The following is a 22,331-nucleotide window of genomic DNA, read 5'->3' on the forward strand; positions in this document are numbered from 1 at the left end:
ACACAAAAAAAGCACAAACAATATCAGAGACAAATAACAAATAAAACTGTAATATAATTATAACATTCAACAGATCACACCAATGAAAGTGGGAGAAGATATCTGCCATACATACCTCAACAAGAAATGTATTCTGGATATATACATTTGTATCCAGAAAATACAAAGAATCATGACAAATCAAAAAAGACTGACAGGGGCGCCTGGGTGGCTTAGTCGGTTAAGCGTCCGACTTTCGCTTACGTCATGATCTCGCGGTTCGAGGGTTCGAGCCCCGCATCGGACTCTGTGCTGACTGCCAGCTCAGAGCCTGGAGCCTGTTTCAGAGTCTGTGTCTCCCTCTCTCTCTGACCCTCCCCTGCTCACACTGTCTCTCTCTCTCTCCTAGAAATAAATAAAAATATTAAAAAAAAAAAAAAGACTGACAAACCATGTTTTATTAAAAAATGGATAGAAACTTCACAAAAGAGGACATCCAAATGGCCAAAAAGCATAGGAAAAGGTACTCAATGTCATTAGTCATAAGGGACGATGCAAATTAAAACACAGCATACAAGAATTGCTAAAACTAAAAGAAACGGACAAACCGAGCATTGGGATAGATGGGGAGCCACAGACTCTGAAATCCTACGTTGGAAAAGTAAATTGCCATAACCATTTTGGAAAACTCTTTGGCAGTACGTATGGTAAGTACCCTTCTAAGTCAACGTAGTGTACATGTGGGCACTAAAAGACATGCAAAAGAATGTTCACAGCAGAGTTATTCGCAATAGCTAAAACCTAGAACAAAACCAAACATACAGCAACAGCAGAATGGATATATTCACACAGTAGTAAATAAAAAAGAATAATCCATTGCTAAACACAACAACACAAACCATCTCACAACATAATGTTGAGCCAATGAAGCTAGAAAAAAGTGAACACACTTACAAATCAAAATCAGTTAAAACTGATCTATGGTGATATAATGCAGAATAGTGGTTACTATTTGGTGGGATGATAAATGAATGGGAAGGGGCAAGAGAGAGCTTTCTGGAGAGGTGAGGATGTTCTCTCTCTTGATTTAGAAGGTGGTTATATAAAGGTATTCCTTTTGTAAAACTTCACCAAGGTTTAGACCTGAGATTGTGTCTTGTATGTTACACACTGATTTTAAAAGTTTGCCACAAAGAATGAAACACAGCTACATTTATTAATAAGGATGAATCTAAAAAATATGAGAAAAAGAAGCTTCAAAATAATATATGAAGTATGGTCCCACTTACATAAAGTTAAAAAAAAAAACAAAGAAAAGAAATGATTAACACAAAAGGCAGGACAATGGTCCTCTGAGGAGATGGGAAGAGGAGCCAGTAAGGAAGGTCACCAAAGTCTTCTGGAGTACTTTAATGTGCTATTTCTTGGTTGGTTAACAGTATAGGGATGTTTATTTTATAATTGTTCTTTAAACTGTACCTGTGTATTTTCATGCACTTTTTACATGTACACTATGTTTCACAGTTGTAAAACACTGTATGAGTCATACAACTCCTACACAACTACTGCATTATCAATGATCGGGAAACTAAAATGAGAGTTCACTAGATTTCATGCCTTTGCATTCATCTGAGCAGCGGCTAATAATGTTACATACCACCTAAAGAATCATCTTCTTAAGGTATTGCTAAATAGAAACGAAACATAATAATAAATAGCAAGAAATAATAATGAGGTAAACTATCAAATTACTCTGAAAATAAGAAAAAGAAATAACTTCCAATGATCCACAACCATACTTACTTATTTTTTCAAAGGGAACTTTATTAAGAATAAAAAGAAAAACAAAATGGGGAAAAAATGAGATGGGTTGACAAAACTAAAAAAATTACCAGAGATTCATAAACAATTTAAGACTTCATGTTTTACCCATTTCCTACCTTAAAATAACACATTTGATTTTAAAAATTAAAAATAAAAACCATTTGTAAAAGTCACACAATTAAGCCAATGTTTATTCATTGATCTCTGGTTTAACAGTACAACACTCAGAGAGTAAAATATTTCAAAATCCTTAAAATTAAGTTTTACGGTTAACATACTTACAAGCTTACTATCATCTTTTTTATTAAAAGGACAATCAGGGGTGCCTGGGTACCTCAGTCGGTTAAGCATCCAACTTTTGGCTCAGATCATGATCTCGCGGTTCGTGGGTTCGAGCCCCGCATTGGGCTCTGTGCTGACAGCCAGCTCAGAGCCTGGAGCCTGTTTCAGATTCTGTAGTTCCCTCTCTCTCTGACCCTCTCCTGCTCACACTGTCTCTCTCTCTCTCATAAATAAATAAAAACATTAAAAAAACTTTTTTAAATAAAAGGACAATCAAAACTATTCAATATTATGACCTCACAAAAAGAAAGCTTCCTGTGAAATAAAAAGATGCTATTACAAAGCCCCAATCATCAAAATTTTTTAGAAAGCAACCTAATATGTCAAAACTCTAACTAAAAAAAAAAAAAAAAAAAAAAAAAAAAACTCTAACTAAAAAAAAAAAAAAAAAAAAAAAAAAAAAAGCCTAAGAGAAACGGAAGGCCATTGTTCTCAAAGCAATTCTATCTCAGTTGCAACTTGTTGCCACTTCCTTGACTTGGTAAACACCAAAGAATAATATTTAATTAAAGCATTAATGTTGAGAATTAATGAGTAGTTAAGTGGTTTTATGAGTGCATGAAATATTAGGTCTTATGGAGTATCCTAAGAAATAGTTTTCATTCCTCATTCATGTAGCAGACTTATCTGTAGAGTTTAAGGTTAAGTGCCTACCTAACAAGTGGCCGCTATATCAAAAATATCAAATGAATCAGATGTAATCCATCCTAAGTGTTTTATCCAAAAAAATGATGGAAAAAATTGATTTAAGTCAAATGATTAGTTTTTCTTGCTTTCAGAAAGATTTATTGGCAAGAGCTCCTCTGAAACCTGAGACTGACCAAACAGAAAAGCAACTAGGTGCTGATCATGGGTGATTATCATCAAAGAAATACCCATGGATCACAAGTAAGCACAGATAAAAGGTCTACGCTGTGGGGGAGGCAGTTTATAGGCACCAACACCCATCTCCTGGCCCCTGTCTGCATCCCCCTTCCCCCCAAGATGGGAGCTCTCCATCTATGCCAGGTTTTACAAGGGCCAAAGGAAGACTCAGGTCCACAGTTCCAAGCCCAATACAGTAGCCACCAAATCACATACAGCTATTTAAATTAAATAATTTAAGCCTGTTTCAGTCTGTGACTCCCTCTCTCTCTGACCCTCCCCTGCTCACGCTGTCTCTCTCTCTCTCCTAGAAATAAAACATTTAAAAAGAAAAAAAAAAAAAAAAAAGAAAGTTCTCTTGGATGGTGCTGCTCTAGAATATACCTTTGCCCAAACAACAGGGCTATTTGTAAACATAATAAATGTACTTTGTAAATATTTAAGGATGTTTTGCTGTGTGTAATCCTAACCATATTTATTTATGCCAATGGATATACAGAAACCCTAGAAAGGAAAGATACTGATCAGCTTCCCCATAAATTCACGCAACAATTTAGGAGTGGGGCTATTTATAGTGTTAGTGTCATTTACATATAAAAATAGAGTTTAACAAAGTAAAAAGATTCCTTTACAGTTTTTTAAGTATCCAGACTAAGAAATCATATCATTATTTTTAAAGTGAAAAATGTTTGTTCAATAGATGAACATACGCAAGCACATTTTCATTATACTTGATCACCATCTGCTGGCCATGTCATTAAACTGCACTAGCGAATGAAATGGTAGCTACAATGGGAGAGCTTTTTAAAGGACATACACAGTCCCAGCTTTTTGCCACAATGCATTCCTGGAAAACCACATCATAACGAGGATCATTGTAAAACAAATCATATTTTCCATAAGGGCAGGGCTATAATTAGATTCTTCATTTCAAACTAAAATCTGGCATCAAATAATCCATGGAAGGATCTCATTAAAGCTAGATGCAAAAATTACAGTCCTCTATAATCACTTAAAATAGGATAATTATTCTCTGGGTCCTTTCTTCCAGGTATGAACAAATTTATTTTTTAGAGGACACAATATAAATTAGAAGATAAAACTCCAATTCATATAAAGATAACCTAAATCTCATACGGTAAAAGTAACATACAGTAAATAATAATTCTGTTTGCACACTCCTAGGAATTTTACGTAATCTAGATGGTAGCTCTTTATAAAATGGCCTCTAAAGGAATCTAAACTAATGCCTTCTTTTTTATAAACCAAGTCCTCTAAAATAAGAATCCATGTGTTCCCTCCACTGGGAAGCAGGCTGATTCATCTTTACTCCCCTCCACCCTCTCCTAACCCATGACTCTTAAGCAAAGTTTCAAGTAAAAATAATCAGTGGTATTAAATCATTCTTTTTCATCTTTTCTATCCTAGACCCTCACTGCACTTTGGTGATAAAGCTACCAGACCACATTATACTTCACTGAAAAGTCATAAAAATAATTACAAGCCATTAAACAGAAGCTTCAAAACATTTTTCACAGAATTCTAAGACAAAAATACAACCTATTATCTCTGTGTTCCGTGTTTGGGAGAATGCACAAAAAGAATATAGAGAGACAACATGAACTTATGTCTAACTATCACTTAGGCAGCTTCTAATTCCGGGTGTGGCATGACGCGAAAAGAAAAAAGGGGCCAGCTACACTGTATTTCTTCTATCTGTGGGGGGAAAGGGACTTGCTGAGTTATCGAAATAAAGATTCCTTCAAAGCCTCTTGTAAAATACTCTTCCCCACTCTTTATTCTAAGAGTGTTCAGGATTCCTACTTACAATGAGAAGCTTTCCGCATAGCCATTAATTTATTGTTCTCAAGAACACAAAATGATTTTTAGTAACTCAAAATAATTAATGACCAATGGCTTTTAAGAAAATATCCTTTAGGAAGATAAGCTAATTAGAGAAGCAAAAGAATAGTCAAACCGTCTAGCAAGCAGGCGTCTGTAGGAACTATTCAAATAACAATCACCACACCTGTGATGAAGGTGGCCGCAGCTAACACTTTCCGGGATTCACGTCAGAGGCTTTCTTGCTCCATTTTACAAATGAAGAAACTGGAGGTTAGAGAAATTAAGTAACTTGCCTGAGGACACACGGTTGCCAACTGTCAGAAGTGAGATCTGAACAAAGGCAAACTCCCTCATTTCAGCTTGACCTAGAAATAACCAAGAACAAAGGCACAGTCGCCCAGGACTGCTGATACAGCTCGAGTGGGAGAAAAAAGATGGATGAAAGTGGAATTTTCACATTTGCTGCACAAAGTACTCATGCCTACATGGTAGACTACAAAGAACATGGGGTCTAAAATCATCAAGACCTAAGGGCACCTGGGTGGCTCAGTCGGTTAAGCGTCCAACTTCGGCTCAGGTCACAATCTCACAGTTTGAGTATGAGCCTCACATCAGGCTCTGTGCTGACAGCTCAGAGCCTGGAGCCTGCTTTGGATTCTGTGACTCCTTTCTCTGACCTTCCCTTGCTCATGTTCTCTCTCTTTCTCTCTCTCTCTCTCTCTCAAAAATAAATAAAACATTAAAAGAATTAAAATCATCAAGACCTAGATTCCAAAACTGGATCCATCATTGGGAACGTGGTATGGTCCTACCGAAGCTGTTACCTCATCTATAAATATAAAGGGCCATCACATCAACCTCCCCAAACTATGGAGAGGATGAAATCAGATATTTCTAGAATAGTAGCTAGCATACAGTAAGTGCTCCATAAATGGTACAGCTTGCCCACCTTGATTTCTGTTTTAACAAATTAGAAATATAAGTGAAATCTACAAATATTTATTTATTGGGAAAATTTCATTCTTAAGCTTAAATTTGTATAGTTATTATATAGTTAAATGTGTTAATATGCATCACTAACGTTAATGATATATATGCCCAAACATCTTAACAAAATGATATTCTGGAGGGCAACTTGACAGTATCTATCAAAAATAAGTGTATGACTATATTTAAACTGACATAGACCCACGTACAAAAAAAAGTTTTTAACTTTCCACACCAACTAGTCCCACTCTCTAAAGGGAAAGCTGTTTCAAATGTGACACCCAGAAATATCCCAAACACACGTACACATAGGTATCCATATATCCTCTTTAAAATATACATGTGTACACATAAGCTGAAGCTTACCATACTTTTATAAATTTCTTTTAAACCTTATGTGTCTTAGAGATCTCTCACTTGAATTTTTGTTACCAATCCACAAGACGTTGTACCTACTAATAATCCCACCAATCATTTATCCATTAAATGTGTTAATGCACCTGGCTACTAAGCGAGTTCTTTCTTGAGCATCAGCAGTAGCCAAAAATACATGCAGATGCTTCATGGTTAACGTACCAAAATGTTAACTAAGGCATTCTTTATAACCGTAAAGAATTAAAAGGTTAAATCACAATAAATCCACACTATGATTATTATCAGCAATTAAAAAGACTACACAGACTACACAACACAGGTTCAGGTAAGTGGTAAAAGAGCAAGTCTCACAAAAGTACATATAGAATAAACTAATTTATAATTTTTTAATTACTTATGTGTGGCTACGTGTCTACTGTAGAATGATCCACACCAAATTATTGATGACCATTACTTCCCCTGAGCAAAGTGGAATAAGGAGGGCATGGAGAGAAGGACTTTGACTTTTAACTCCACATATTTCTACATTGAGTTTTTTTTTCTTTTTTACAAGAAGCATGTATGTGTGCATAATTTCCTAAAATGAGGATAAAAACTGTACTAGTCACCTATTGCTGCATAACAAATTACCACACACTGAAGAGTTTTAAGCAACACACATGTATTTTCTCCTAGTTTCTGTGGGTCAGAAGTGCAGGCACAGTTGGGCCGGGTCCTCTGCTCAGGGCCACGCAGGCTGCCATCATGATTTGCCCGGAGCTGGGTTCTCATCTGGAGGCTCTACTGGGGAAGGATCCACTCTCCCTGCTCACATGGTTGCTGGCAGCATTCAGTTCCTGAAAGCTAGAGAATTCATGGCAGCCTGCCTCTTCAAACCCAGCAAGGAAAGACAGCAAGACTCTGGGGCCAGTCTGCTAGCAAGACAGAGCCTTATGTGTCATCATGCAATCACAGAAATGACATCCCATCACCACTGCCATATTCTATGAGAAGCAAGTCACAGGTCCTGCCTAAACTCAAGGGGAAGGAATTATACATGACCGTGAACACCCAGAGGAGGACCACGGAGCTACCTTAAAATCTGCCAACCACAGTGACAGATCACAGTGGTAAATACCTGAAGGATGACCAGGAAGTAATATCTATGGATACAGCTCATGGTTACAGAACTAAAGGAAATTACCCCAACTGTACAGTTGAGATCTAAGGCTACAGTCCCATCAGTAACATTTTTTTAAAACCATGCACCAAACTCAAATGTAAGCAAAATATTTCGCTGCCAAGAAAATAAGCAGGGGGCATCTGGGTGGCTCAGTCAGTTAAACATCCAACTCTTGATTCCGGCTCAGGTCATGATCTCACGTTTCATGGGGATCGAGCCCCACATGGGGCTGGCTCTACGCTGACAGCACAGAGCCTGCTTGGGATCCTCTCTCCCCCTCTCTTTCTCTCTCTCTCCCACTCCTCCGCTCATGCGTTCTCTCTCTCTCACTCTCTCTCTCTCAAAATAAATAAACTTTAAACTTAAAAAGAACAGGAAAGAAAAGCAGATATTTGACATTAAAATACAGTAACAGATCTCTAATAAAATAGCAATGCAATTTAAGTGGTTTTTCTAAAAGAAAACGTCGGTAATAACATAACCTTAAATAAGAAATTTTGTGAAAAAGAAAAGCAAAGAATAAAACCAGGATGGGACTAGCTACGTGTCAAAGCAATCCAATGTGAAACGCTACGGTTACTAGTGGATGATGTGTATCTCGGGGGTAGGAGGGGAGAAGCTTGAGAGTAAGCACGATACAATATAACCTCAAACTACTTATAACATGTTTAGAAGAATGCCCCGTCTCCTACAGGAAGAATAAAGGTAAAGGAAAAGGTGCCACGTCTACTGAATAGGGAAGCCTAACAAAGAGGCTTCAAAAGGGTTCTGCATCTTTAATAATATGAAAAGGCTGGGGCACAAACAGCATAATCTAAAATGCCATTAGAAATACTTCACATACAAAAAGGTCTAAGTAAAGCAGGGTTTTATAAAGTGATCAAAAAAGAAACACTAAGGGGGAAAATCTTTTAAGATTAAAGAGGTTTTTCAAAGGACAAGTTGAAGTGGTTGTAAAATTTATGAGGCAGCATTAAACTTCAGTTCTAAGTAACAATAAATTATTCACTATAAAAACATACATGTGTCAAATATTATAAGCCTCTTAAACTTTTTAAAACAATTTCTTGCAGAACTGATTAGATGTACTAGGTCAACACTAGCAGATACTAACTTTTTCATTAGCACAGTGTGACCACTCAGCGGAAAGGAGCTACTTCAGAAAGACAAAGGCCGTCAGTAGGCTCTTCCCGCCACTTCTGGTCTCATCTCCCACATCATGTGTTTATTTGGCTTTTAAATCAACTTTACTGCCGTTGGCTAAAAGAAATGTCAGTTCTACTTTTTTAATGCCTTCATGCACACAAAATTACAAATATCTGTTAATTCCTGTGTATGAAAACTTTAAATTAAAATTTGAAAATAGATGGAATGAAATGAAGAGAAAAATGGAAGAAAACATATTCTGAGAAGTTTTGTTTCTGCAGCATTAATTGGCCATTAATTAGCCTTAGTGATATTCTGACCCTTGACCAGAAAGATAGTTCAGTCTGTCTTTCCCAGTTCACGGTCTTTATATCGCTCACAGTGTATAAAGGATATCTCTACAGCCTGTAACCACACCTCTCTTCACTTCTAAAATTTATCTCTCCTCAACTTGTCCTAAAGATTTCCTGAGATCTCAAGACTACTTCCTACCCCAGGTCTTGTGGGCCATCCTCTCTGTCATGATCTACCTGTCTCAAAAAGTTTTTGTACAGATTAAGTAAGTGGCAGTGTCTGACACAACACATTCACTAGCACATGTAAGCACGCATCAAATGTAAATACTTACAGAGCTCCCAAGAGGCCCCACGCCCAGTGCTAGGTGCTGGAAACAGTGCAAATAGGAAAATCACAGTCCCTGCCTCACGACATTTACAATCTAGCACAGAGGACAGAAACAGAGTCACTTAAATAGACTGGGGTGTCCAGTAAGAATTTTTCGAATTGTGAGAGCTCAAGCATTGAGTAGGACCAAAGAACTGCCTTCTTTCCCCATTAATTACTTATATAAGTAATAACTAATGCCTCATACTTGAATAATTTGCACCAAATGCCATTTTATTATAGGTAAGCAACAAAGAAAAATAAGTTATTTGTTAAAATTGGGGAGGTTTGGGAATGTCTGGGTGCCTCAGTCAGTTAGGTATCCAATTAGATTTCAGCTCAGGTCATGATCTCACAGCCACGAGATCAAGCCCTGTTGCTGGGCTCTGCGTCGAGCATGGAAACTCCCTCTCCCTCTCTGTCCCACCCTGTACGTACATGGGCACATACACACTGTCTCCCTCGCTCTCAAAAATAAATACAAAAGTAAACAAATAAATAAATACATAAAAATTTTTAATGTTTTTAATTATGGAGATTTCACTATGGTATCATTTTCCAGAAAAGTCCCTGAGTAATATTTGAAGAATATTCTCACTATATTTTCTCAAACTTTATCCTTTGTTCGAGAAAGACAAGTCCATTCACTTGGATTTCCCGAGATCTCAAGACTACTTCCTACCCCAGGCCTTAATTTAACACACACCTCAATCTTCACGAATATCCCCACAACTACATGTAACCACTATAAGGAAATTAATCCATGTACTTAACACTCTTCCCTGTTTATCTAAAGCAACATTAGAAAGCTACTGTGTGCGGGATCTGGGTAACAGAGGAATGATTATGGTGCCAGATGCAGGGATATTCCTCACTTCTACAAAGACACAGTCTCTCTCCTCTGAGTTGTCTGATCCCTCTTCGTCTACCTTCCCTCTTTCCACTTGTGACACAATGCAAAAACATAAAAAGAAATACTTCTTTCACCTCTCAACCCTACTTAAAAGCGGGGTAAGCTCATACTCAATAAGAGATGTGACTTATCTCAAAGTCAGTGTCAAAAATGAGCAGCAAATAGTGAAGGCGATCAGTGGGGCAGTAAGCAAGCGCTAACTTAGCTCTATCCTATGGCTGTCTTCTGGAAAGACAACTGAGTCTCTAGTTTTTTAAAGAGTCCAGAAAATAGGTTTTTGTTTAAGTTTTTTTTTTGCGTTTAATGTATTTAAGTAATCTCTATACCCAACGTGGGGCTTGAACCCACAACCCTGATATCAATAGTCAGCTCAACCAAGAACTGTATTTTTCTTTGCATGCAGACCACATTCTCTTTACACCTCCATTTACCTGCTGGTAACATAAATTCCACAGTAACACCTCTTCTACTTTAAAATCTTCTATGACTGCTAAAACGAAGAATGAGTCATGTGCTACTGACTTATCTATTCACTTCTTTTTAATGTTCTGAAAGCATCCTTAATTCTATCACAGCTTCCTTTTTTGCCTCTCCATTTTAATTTGTTTCCCCTTTCTAATAAAAACAATTTCACATGGACTGGACGTCTCACATTGGGTTCATGTGTTCTTTTCCACCACGATACCTGGGGACTGAAAAACATACAACTGCACTACATCAACCATGAAGACGTTTCGAATCACTAATAGCGTTTCTCCATCTGATTAAGGGATAAACCAAACAAACTATAGTACCAAAGAGAGATTACATTGGTAACTGAACCAAATTCCAAAAACTGAAAATTACCAAGAGAATGGTAAGGAGTGAAGTATAAAGTATGGTACATGTCAACTGTCGCTGTGCAACACTTTAACATTTTGGAAAACAATGCCAAAGGTAAAATTCAAAATCTGATAAAAGCCCAATGTAAATCTATCCCTCCTAGGGGCCAAAAGTTATACTACAAGAATAACTTACTTTTAGTGTATTTGCAAAACTTAGAAGTTTATTTTTCTTTGCACTAAAAATCCTTAAGTTTAGAACTCTAATGAGAAAGCACAGTTGAATGGGATTTACCTTTAAGTCATTATTAAATCAAAACAAACACCGTTCAATGAGGGGAAAAGAAAAGAAATTCAAGTATAAGCTTCAAGATGAATATGCAGGATGTTATGTTTTGTTCAAATCATTGATAATGTTCCTAATTCATGCTTGTCATGAAGGAACACAGAGAATTAAATTATTTAGAGATTCTCGGGCACTACTTTCCAAGTATTGGCATATATATATATATAAATATGTGTATATATATTTAACAGATACCCAGAAGTGGCTAGAAAATGTAATGGCATCTTGAATATACGATGAAAGTTAAATTATTTTACCTACCCAAAATCCCTTCCCAGCCCTCAACTTTAACAAAATCATAAAGTAAACCAACTACTTACAATAAAAATTAAAACTTTTTTAAAAAACACAAGAAAAAACAACATATGAACCAGTCCTAAAGATAAGCTACCTCATCAATCCCATCTGGACCCCATTTCCATAGCGTACCTGCGCACATCAGTTGGTGACTGCACCCAAGAGTACTCTTCTCCAGAAGAAAGCTTCCATGATTCATTTAATTTGTGTTCACTGGTTCCCAGCTCACCCATTACCCAGTCTGGTAATCCTTCCGGGCTTGAACCTTTTGCTCGTGCTGGATTTGGTTCATCAAAATAGATGGACTGATTTTTAAAAATTAGAAAAATTATTCTTTCAAAATGTACTATAATGAAATAATTAGTTAAGATGTCCACCAAGTTCAAGTTTGGTAACAACCTTTCAAATACTCAAATTCTTACCAGAAAAACACAATGAAGTATGAAATATTAGAATAGACAAAATGGATAACATTTTACATTTTAGTTGTGCTTTGCTGTATAAAAAAATCTGATAAATGATAAAAATTACATGACAAAATAATTATTTGTATTGCAAAAAAATATAGCTTTATAAAAATATAAATGGACCAGATGATTTCACACATATATGGAATCTAAGAAACAAAACAAAGAAAAAAGGAACCAAACAAATGAACAAACCAGACCCTTTACTCTGGAGAGCAAACTAGTAGTTCCAGGGGGGAGGTGTGTGGGGAGATGGGGGAAATAAGTGAAGGGATTAAGAGTACACTTGTCCTGAGGAGCACTGGGTAATGTATGGAAGTGTGTGCAATCATTATACTGTTCACCTGAAACTAATATAACACTGTGTGTTAAGTATACTGAAATTAAAATTTTAAAAAATGATAATACAATGCATGTAGGAATGACATGTTTGAAAACTCATAGCACAAAGAATGGGAAGAGGAAATCTTGTAAAGTTCTTCCATAATCCATAAATTGGTATAACATTTTTGAAGGTAAACTGCCACAAACTAAAGATGCAATTTGTAAGCCCTAAGGCAACTACTAAAAAGGAGAGATATAGCTAATAAACTAATAGTGAAGATAAAATAGAATATTAGAAATGCCCAATTAAAAAAAAGAGCAAAGGAATGTTCATTTTAAAATCATGTACTCTTTCTGTGATCATTAATTACTCTGCACACACACACAAAATCAGTACGCAAAGGACCCACAATCAATAAAAATCAGAAACAAAAATTAGGCTAAAACATTAAGCTAAAGGAGGAGCCACAGAGTGTTGCTAGACCTGTAATTTAACTCTGGCCAAGCCATAAACTAATTAGAAAATCCAAGACAGGTCCCTGGGCCTTCTCGTTGTTATTATCTGTGAAATAAAGCCTTTCCTATGATTCTATGAAATGAGTATGATGCAATATACTGATATCTTAACATCTGAGCGTGTTTCAGAAAATGTTCCACCCCTGGGTCTTTAAGATGACATTCACCCACTAATTGTTTTTCAAGTGACCTGGGTTTCTTGATCCACTTCCGCAGAAAACCCTGCATTGAGTGCATACTTCTGCAACAATTCTCTGAATCCCACACACAGAGCCCTTGAGAGCGTGTTCTCTAAGACAGATGATGACATGCCACCCTCTGTCCCAAGTCAGATATGCGCAGCAGTTTTATGACACGGTCATTGCAATGTTCAAGTAAATAGCACGTAACTACCACCATGAATCACGACCACTGATCTGAAGCAAAACACAGAGCTCTGCTTTAATATTCAAATGGTAACAGCATTGAAACTTTTGGCACCTCTACTTTGGATGACAGAGATTATCATTTAGGGTGCAGTATGCCTCTTGACTGCATGTGGGTCTAGGTTAACCAGAGTTAACTTACAAAGTTGGCTTTTTATAAAATATATTACATATATAAATGTAATATATACATAACAGCCAACTACCAATACCTAGTACTCCAGATTTCTCAAGTGTTCATCAAGCACCACACAAACCATGGCATATTTCACGGCTACCAGGATCAAGACAGTGACAAGTCACCAATTAAACATAATTTTAACTGCCTTTCTAACAGCTGATTTTGACAGGGAAATTAAGCAAAGTATAAATTCCCAACTTCCTGTCATCACTTTATTGGAGTAGAAACAAACTTTAGAAGTCACTCAATCCAACTCTCATGACTTTCTTAATAATATATGTTAAAGAGTTTCATAAACTAGAATTTACTGATATATATAAATGATGGTTAATGTAATCCAGCAAAACGAATGGGAAGTTAGGGCTCAATATAAAAAAATTCACTGTGAGTTTTTTAGCAATACTGCCGAATACTGTGCAATGGCGCCATCAATAAGCATAGTCTCTTAAGGCCAAATCTGATTTCTATCCAAAGTGGGAAGAAGTGAATTAGAAAGAAAATAAAAACAGTTTTAACTATATATTATCTAGGATCTATAACTCAATCATATAACCAATCTCAACTGGGATGATGAATGGACACTTACAAAGAAATGGAACTCATACATCTTCTGGTCAGTGACACCTACCATGTAGGAAGGTAAGGTCTTCAGCGTGCCTGGTTCCGGTCGGTGTGTAAAGGGGCCTTCGAGAACTCCTCGCTTAAGCATATGCAGTAACAGTTTTGCATACAGGTTCCGGTTCTTCCTGCCCATTAGTCCTGTACCTGTTCCTGAAGGCTCACACAGCTTTCTGATCCAAAGCGCACACCTCTGCCGTTCTAGACATACAGAAGAACTATTAAAAACTGGAGTTTTCAGGGGCTCCTGGGTGGCTCAATCTGTTGAGCGTCCGACTTCAGCTTAGGTCATAACCTCGACCAGTTCATGGGTTCAAGCCCCAAACTGGGCTCTGTGCTGACAGGTCAGAGCCTGGAGCCTGCTTCAGATTCTGCGTCTCCCTCTCTCTCTGTTCCCCAACCCCACCCCCACTCCACTCATGCGCTCGCTCGCTCGCTCTCTCTCTCTCTCTAAAGTAAACATTAAAAATTAAAGAAAGAAAAGAAACTGGATTTTTCAAAAAATAAAACATTAAAGACCTACAAAACACCTGCTCTGGTCTAGAGCAGGGACTGGCAAACTTTTTCTGTCAAGGACCAGCCAGTCCTCATTTGAGCCCTCACAGGCTCTCTGATCTCTGGCACAACTACTCAGCTCTGCCACCAAAATGGGGAAGCAGCCACACACCATATGGAATCAAATGGGCATCAGTATTTTCTAAGGAAACTTCATAGAACAGGTATCGGGCTGGATCTGGCCCTGGGAGGCCACAGTTCCCCAACAACCTGGTCTACAGCTTATCGTTTTCAGTTATTACTGATCACATAAGACAGATGCAAAGAAGTCTTTTTTCAAAAATAAAATCTCTGGATCACTACCAAATAAATTTCTGAGATAAAATTTTGCTATAAAAACATCTCTAAGATAATTTTAGTTGTGTTGAAAAATCTTCCTATGATTCCAATTATATAAACCAAAAGAGAGATTACATGCAATCTTATGTAAGCATTTTAAAATTCAATCTAAAATTAGACCTCGGGTGCCTGGGTGGCTCAGTCAGTTGAGCATCTGACTCTTGATTTTGGCTCAAGTCAAGACCCCAAGGTCATGGGATTGAGCCCCACATCAGTTTCCACACTGAGCATGGGACCTACTTAGGATTCTTTCTCTCTTTCTCCCTCCCCACACCCCTCCCCTGCTTGTGCTCTCTCTCCCTCTCTATAAAACAGTAACAAAAAATAAAATTAGATCTCAACTTTTTTTTTTATTAAAGCAGATAAGTTTCAGATTTATAGTTGATTAATTTAGGGTTTTCTTTTAACCTCTTTAAAAATAACTGAGGGCTATTAACATGTAATTTAGCAAAATAATTATCCTTTTAAAAACTACTTTAAAAATACAGCACTGTTTAATCCACCATATAACCTATTGACTACTTTATCTGAACGTGACACAGAATTGTTTTTAGGTCTCATGAAAACTATTTTGATATTAATCTTTTATCAGTCTAACTCAATTTGAGGATTACATATCTAACATAAATCGTAAGTCTGCTTTAATCTTTTAGTTTCTAAAGGTCACATTAATTTATTATTTTACCTACAAAAATCACTAGGGCCAGATTTACCACTTAGCTCATACCAGATTTATCACTACAGGTACAAGGGCTAACCTTCAAAGAACTTTTGTATTTTTAGCTTTGAAAATTATATAATCACAAAGCAAACTTTATGAAATATTGAGAGTACTTGGGGCAAAAAGAAAAACAAAACTGATAAACTTAAGGAAACACTTTTTCAAACTATGTATTTTCTATATGTCTTGCAGCAAATCTCTATAATATCTTAATGGCCAGAATTCAATACAATTTGATTAATGAAAAGAATTCAGTACGTAACTTAAAATATGGGGGAGAGCCATTACCAGAAGTAGAATTTAACTATAAGAAGATATAAATTATTATCACTGTTCAGGCTCTTGATTGGGATGTGAGTTCTGGATCATTCATTATGAATTAATGAATTAAATAAAAGGGCAGGATATACCAATACCGACAACAAGTCATGAACCAAAGATTATAATTTAATAAAATTCTATGCACCTAGCATCCCTTTTTTTTATTATTTTTTAATGTTTATTTATTATTTTAGAGACAGAGAGAGAGTGTGAACAGGGGAGGGGCAGAGAGAGAGAGAGTCACAAAATCTGAAGCAGGCTCCAGGCTCTGAGCTGTCAGCACAGAGCCTGACATGTGGCTCGAACTCATGAACCACGAGATCATGACCTGAGCTGAAGTCGGACGCTTAACCGACTGAGCCATCTAGGCGCCCCCCCCAACATCCATTTTTAAAAGAAGATTAAATATGAGGATAGTTTTATTTGAAATACACTTAAATGGAAGACTTTAATACAAATTTGTCCTAATGAGAGCAGATCTAATATAAAAAGAAAAAGAAAGGTAGTGAATATCATAAGAGAACACACTATAGATACCATTAAATATGAATATAATTAATCAAATAATATATAAGTAATACAAATAATCATGAATAAGCCACGGGACAGGAAATATGCATCTTGAAGACTAGCAGAGGAAGAAAGAGGAGGTTAAAGTCTGACAAGGCAAGAGAAGACAGGAGCTTGGAAGGAAGACCACGCTGACTAGAAAAGTTCACAGCCATGGAACAATGGGTGACCACAGAATACATAACTCATACATTACACTCCCTTGTCCCACTGAAGGATCCTGGAACAAATATCTAATATTGAATTGCTTCCTCATTTTGAGTATACAGTTTACTTAGACACCTCAGAGAAAGAGGGAACTTGGACAAAACTTCGGTAAAGGCCAGAGTTTCTTGGGGCACCCAACTTCGGCTCAGGTCACGATCTCGCGGCTTGTGGGTTCAAGCCCCGTGTCAAGCTCTGTGCTGACAGCTCAGAGCCTGGGTCTGCTTCAGATTCTGTCTCCATCTCTCTCTGTCTCTCTCCCTCTCTCTCTCTGTCTCTCTTTCAAATATAAACAAACATTTAAAAAATTTTTTTAAAAAAGCCAGAGTTTCTTGGGCCCACTCCCCACTCTAAAACTACCAAATCAGATTTACCTTTATAGCCTACTGTGACTTAGAGAATCATCTTAGCCCGCCAAACTCTCTCCAATTGTTCTCTGATGCCTTAATATATCTGAAAAGTCTCTGATTTGAGGCAAAGGCCCTCATTCCATAATTAGAGAGAACAGGCCAGGAATTACAGACAAGACAGCAACGAAAACTCATTTATAATTGATTTCAGTCCACCAACAAGCATGCAAGACCATGCTTTGATACATAAAACTGTCAGAGAGCAGATGGACAGCAGACTCCTGAAAGAGGAAGCATTTCAGGCAGGAAAAAGATACAGGAAGGAATAGTTGAGAAGAAGCTTTAAACTCTCTAAAGAAACTTTAGAGACCCATGGGCTTTACGCTCCTGATGTCTAAGAGCGCTATCATAATAAGATCTTTCACAGTCTACTAGGATATTATCACTATATATCTATTTACCCTTAAATAGCTCAAAGCAAACAATCCTACACCAGCTTAAGATGAAATTGTTGTTAAAGGAATTCAGCTTTATTTTCATTGTGAAAGTTCACTGGTTTAATTTTAATTTTAATAAAAATATTAAAAATTTGAAAATTAATCTTAAGAATCTAGTTTACAGGGCGTCTGGGTGGCTCAGTTGGTTAAGCGTCCGACCCTGTGTGCTCACTCTCCCTCTCAATCTCTCTCTTTTAAAAATAATAAATAAATAAACATTTTTTTAAAAATTAATCTAGCTCACAATCATAATCTTACCTGACCTATGGGGTAATTTCAGAACAAAGGGCTTCATATCTACCACAAAGTGATCAAATTCTGCATCCAGCTTCTCCCACTTTTCTTCTTCACTTCCCATTTCCATCATTCAGTCTGTAAAAGATTTAAATTAAAATATTAAGATCTGTCTGCTGAAGACCACACAACTCTGATGAAAGAAAGCAAGAAAAATACATTAGTGTTAAATCTCCCCAAACTGATCTATAGATTTTTTTTTTTTTGTCATTCTAGGCAAAATTCCAGCAATAGTCTTTGTAGATATGCACAAGCTGATTCTAAAAATGCATACGAAAGGTAAAGGAACTAGAAGAGCAAAAGCAATTCTGAAAAAAAAGAACAAACTTGGGGATCTCACACCACCTGATCTTCGGATATACTATAAAGCTAAGGAGTCTAAAAAATGCGGTATTAGTAAAAGGGGAACGAACACAAGCAGACCAATGGAACTGACCTGACTGGGGGTCAGAAATTGACCGATGCCAAGTATGGACAGCTGGTATTTGACAAAGGTGCAATTCACAGAGAACTGGCAGGTTTTACCACAAATATCCTGTAAGACTTGGTCATCCATATGCAAAATAAAGAAATAAACCTCATCCTAAACCTCACACTGCATACAAAAGTTAACTCAAAATAAATCACAGACCTAAGTGTACAATGTAAAACTGTAACACTCTTAGAAGAAAACATAAGAGAAAATCTTCATGACTTTGGGTTAGGCAAGGATTTCTTCAATAGGACACCAAAAGCACTATCCATAAAAGAAAAATTATTATATTGGATTTCACCAAAATGAAAAAACTTTTGTTCTGCAAAGGATTCCATTAAGGGATTGAAAAGCCACAGACCAGGAGAAAATATTTGCAAGTCATATATATACATATATGATTACATATAAATATATATATACACACACACATACATACAAGATGAGCCACAGAGTGGGAGAAAATATTTGCAAATCATATATATATATATATATATACACAATTACATGTATACATATATATATCATAAAGGATTTATATCAAGAACATATAAAGAACTCTCAAAACCCAACTGTAAGAAAACAACCCAATAAAAATAGGGGGAAAAAAATGAGTCCCTTTACCAAAGAAAATACACAAATGACCACTAACCACATAAAAAGATGCTCAACATCATTACTCACTAGGGAAGTGCAAATTAAAATCACAGTGAGCTCTCACTACACACCTCTTAGGACAGCTAAAATAAAAAATACTGAATAAGCAATACCAAATGCCAGTGAGAACACACAATAACAGGAACCCTCCGGAACCGCCGGCATGCCTGTAACACGGCACAGCAGCCCTGGAACACAATTTCGTAGTTTCTTACGCCATTCAACATACACTTGCCCTGTGACCCAGAGATCTCACTCTCGGGCATTTACTCAAGGGAAACAGAGTCTTTATCCACACAGCCCCCTCAACATAAGGCTTCCAGCCACTGCTTTCTTGGGTGATCACCGAACAACAGGGAACAATCCAAATGCCCCTCATGTGGGGAACAGGTGAAAGACCAGGGTGTGTCCACACGACGGAGGAGTACTCAGCAACAGAAAGCATGTCCCCACACGACGGAGGAGTACTCAGCAACAGAAAGCATGTCCCCACACGACGGAGGAGTACTCAGCAACAGAAAGCAAGTCCCCACACGACGGAAGAGTACTCGGCTACAGAAAGCAAGGAACTACGGGCACCAATACAGAGCACGGATAAACTTCAAATGTGTCATGCTAAGTGAAGGAAGCCATTGTCGAAGGGCTACACACTGTGTGGGTACATCTGTATGACGTTCTAGAAGAGGCAAACGGTATGGGCACGGAGAACAGTGGTTCGCGGGGCTTAGCAGGTTGGGGAGGAGGCACTGAACACAAGGCGGTGGCGCAAGGAACGGAGCTGCGGTGTGGGAACCGTTCCGCGTGCCGCCTGCACAGGAGCCTGGAAGACACTGTCCCACACGTGTGTGAAAGTCCATGAAGCTGTGTGCCAAAAAAGTGATTTTTTTTTTACTGTAAATAAATTCAAAAATTATAATTCCCCTCAAAAGAACTTAAAATATTAGTTCTCACATTTCTTCCGAATTAGCAAGAAGAATACTATATGTAAGAAGGTGAATTCTAAAACTCAGTAGGTTTTGACAGAATTCCTTACGTTAAAACTATCTAGGCCACCATGTTCCTCTCAATTAAGAAATGTCTCGCAAGGGACATGGACTGCCCGCACGTCACACAAAGTCCCCGGCTTGTCGTTTACAAATTCTATGCTGGACAAAAGCTCTGCTCTGCCTCCTTAGCTGTCTTGCTCCACCGACCGCCTTGTCTCTGCCAAACCAGCTTCTGATACTTAACCGCGGTGTCCTCCGTCTTCCTACCTACCAACCATCTCTTCTAGAAACTTCTCTCTGCCTCTCTCTGCGAGTAAACCACAGCTTTTGCCGGCCACCATGACTTCCCTCACAGATGTCAGCGGTGAACCCCTTCTCTCCCGGGGCCGCGGCACCCCCTCTGGGGTCTTGCGCTCTCCCCGCAGCCTCCACCCTGGAAGGAAAACAGTCGCTGGGCCCCACACTGCCACTTCCCAACCACTGCTCCTCTGGCCTCAACCCAGCAACTCTCCTCCCAGGAGGCCCTGGGCATCTGACTGGACCTCGTCCTCCTCATTCCCGCCACTGCTACCTTCCCAGGTCCCTTCTACGGGACCACGGCTTCTACCCTCACAGTCTCCCTCTCCGTCTTCTGCTCCCTCAGCAAGGCTGCGCTCCCTGACCACCTGCCTCATTCCCCAGCTGAGGGCCGGGTCTGCTGGAGAAAACCAGCCCGTAGGCACACAGCTTCCCCCCCTTCCCACTTCCTGCGCCACAAAGCAGTTTTGAGGCCTTCAGCAGACATCTTAAAGCCCCTCAAGCCGCTCTTGCCTCCCCTCGCTCTCAATTAAAAAAAAATCTTACCTCCTATTTCATGGAAAAAATAAGTCAGGTGGTGACACCCCAAAAGGCTCTTCGTTCCGCCTCTCAGCACCCCTCTAAGAGAACGCAGTCCCTCCTCTCCTCTGCTTCTACATCCAAAGCGTCTTCTCTCCTCGCTACTGCCAACAGCTGCCACCACCTGCAGCTACCTCTTCACCGGTTCAAACTCTCCATCTTTGGGGCCTTCTTCCCCTCCCCTGGTCCCATTCTCTAACCCCCCTTAAGCCACCATATCAACAAATAGTCAGAAATGTCTTAAAACCTGCCTGTATCTCTTTGTTGCTGCTACAACTCAGAGAAGGCCCTCCCCCAGGCCCTCTGCCCTATTGCGACAGGCGGCCTCCCCACTGTCCGGTTTCCCTGCTTCAGTCACTGGTACCAGAGGAAGCTCCCCGAGTGCAAAGCTAGGCAGATCACTCTATTTTCAAGTCTCTCCCGGGGCGCCTGCGTGGCTCAGTCGGTTAAGTGGCCGACTTCAGCTCGGGTCATGCTCTCGCGGTTGGGGAGTTTTAGCCTGGCATCAGGCTCCGCACCACCAGCCCATCTCTCGCCTCTCCCTGCAGGCACACTGCCTAATACACCCAGCCACCAAGGGCCACCTCCCCACCGATGACCTCCATGTCATTCCGCCAGCACCACAAGCCCTTACATGATTCCACGTCTTCCCCACAGGCTGTCCCCTCGGCCTGCAGCTCAAATGGCACTTCTGAAAAGAGCCTGCCCCGCCTGGCCTACACTCAGCATGCACGGCTCCCATCTGGGGAGCAGCGTTCATCATGCTATCATTTTTTGTACATATCTACGTATTATGTACATGTCTCCCACCGTCTACAACATGTTCCTGGAAGGCAGGGCCCTTGACTTACAAATCTTAGCAGGCACCTAGCACGTTACATGGGATGTATTAGGAGCTAAAGAACTGACTGGTACATAAATGCTAATAAAAGGGAATAATGTCCCACTTTAACATGACTAATAATTTTTTTAAACATTTATTTATTTTTGAGAGACAGAGAAAGACAGAGCACGAGCCAGAAAGGGGCAGAGAAAGAAGACACAGAATCCAAAGGAGGCTCCCAGCCCTGAGCAAGCTGTCAGCATAGAGCCTGATGCGGGGCTTGAACCCACGAACCGTGAGATCATGACCTGAGCTGAAGTCAGATGCTCAATCGACTGAGCCATCCAAGTGCCCTGACTAATAATTTTTTAAGACTGTTGTGAGTACGAAATAGACCTTCTAGAATAGAAATATGATACAGCCCGGGGGTGCCTGGGTGGCTCAGTCAGTTAAGCGTCTGAAGGCTCAGGTCATGATCTAGCGGTGAGTTTGAGTCCCACGTTAGACTCTGTGCTAACAACTTGGAGCCTGGAGCCTGCTTCAGGTCTGTGTCTCCAAAATAAACATTCAA

The 22,331-nt window shown here is 38.9% G+C and overlaps 1 protein-coding gene across 3 annotated transcripts in view; it reads right to left on the bottom strand.

Moving 5' to 3' along the window:
* The window catches only part of CEP112 (centrosomal protein 112), a 421,494-nt gene that overhangs the window by 396,439 nt on the left and 2,724 nt on the right, over positions 1-22,331 (bottom strand). For all 3 annotated transcript variants that reach the window (XM_039236017.1, XM_039236016.1, XM_039236018.1), the window contains exons 2-4: positions 17,911-18,024; positions 14,106-14,296; positions 11,697-11,869 (exon numbers count right to left, since the gene is read on the bottom strand). In XM_039236017.1, the coding sequence (XP_039091948.1) occupies positions 11,697-11,869; positions 14,106-14,296; positions 17,911-18,019 (473 nt within the window). In that variant the 5' untranslated portion in view covers positions 18,020-18,024. The remainder of the gene's footprint in view (positions 1-11,696; positions 11,870-14,105; positions 14,297-17,910; positions 18,025-22,331) is intronic.

Source organism: Hyaena hyaena, unplaced genomic scaffold (genome assembly GCF_003009895.1).
Source record: "Hyaena hyaena isolate Hyena2069 unplaced genomic scaffold, ASM300989v1 scaffold_104, whole genome shotgun sequence".
Lineage (NCBI taxonomy): Eukaryota > Metazoa > Chordata > Mammalia > Carnivora > Hyaenidae > Hyaena > Hyaena hyaena.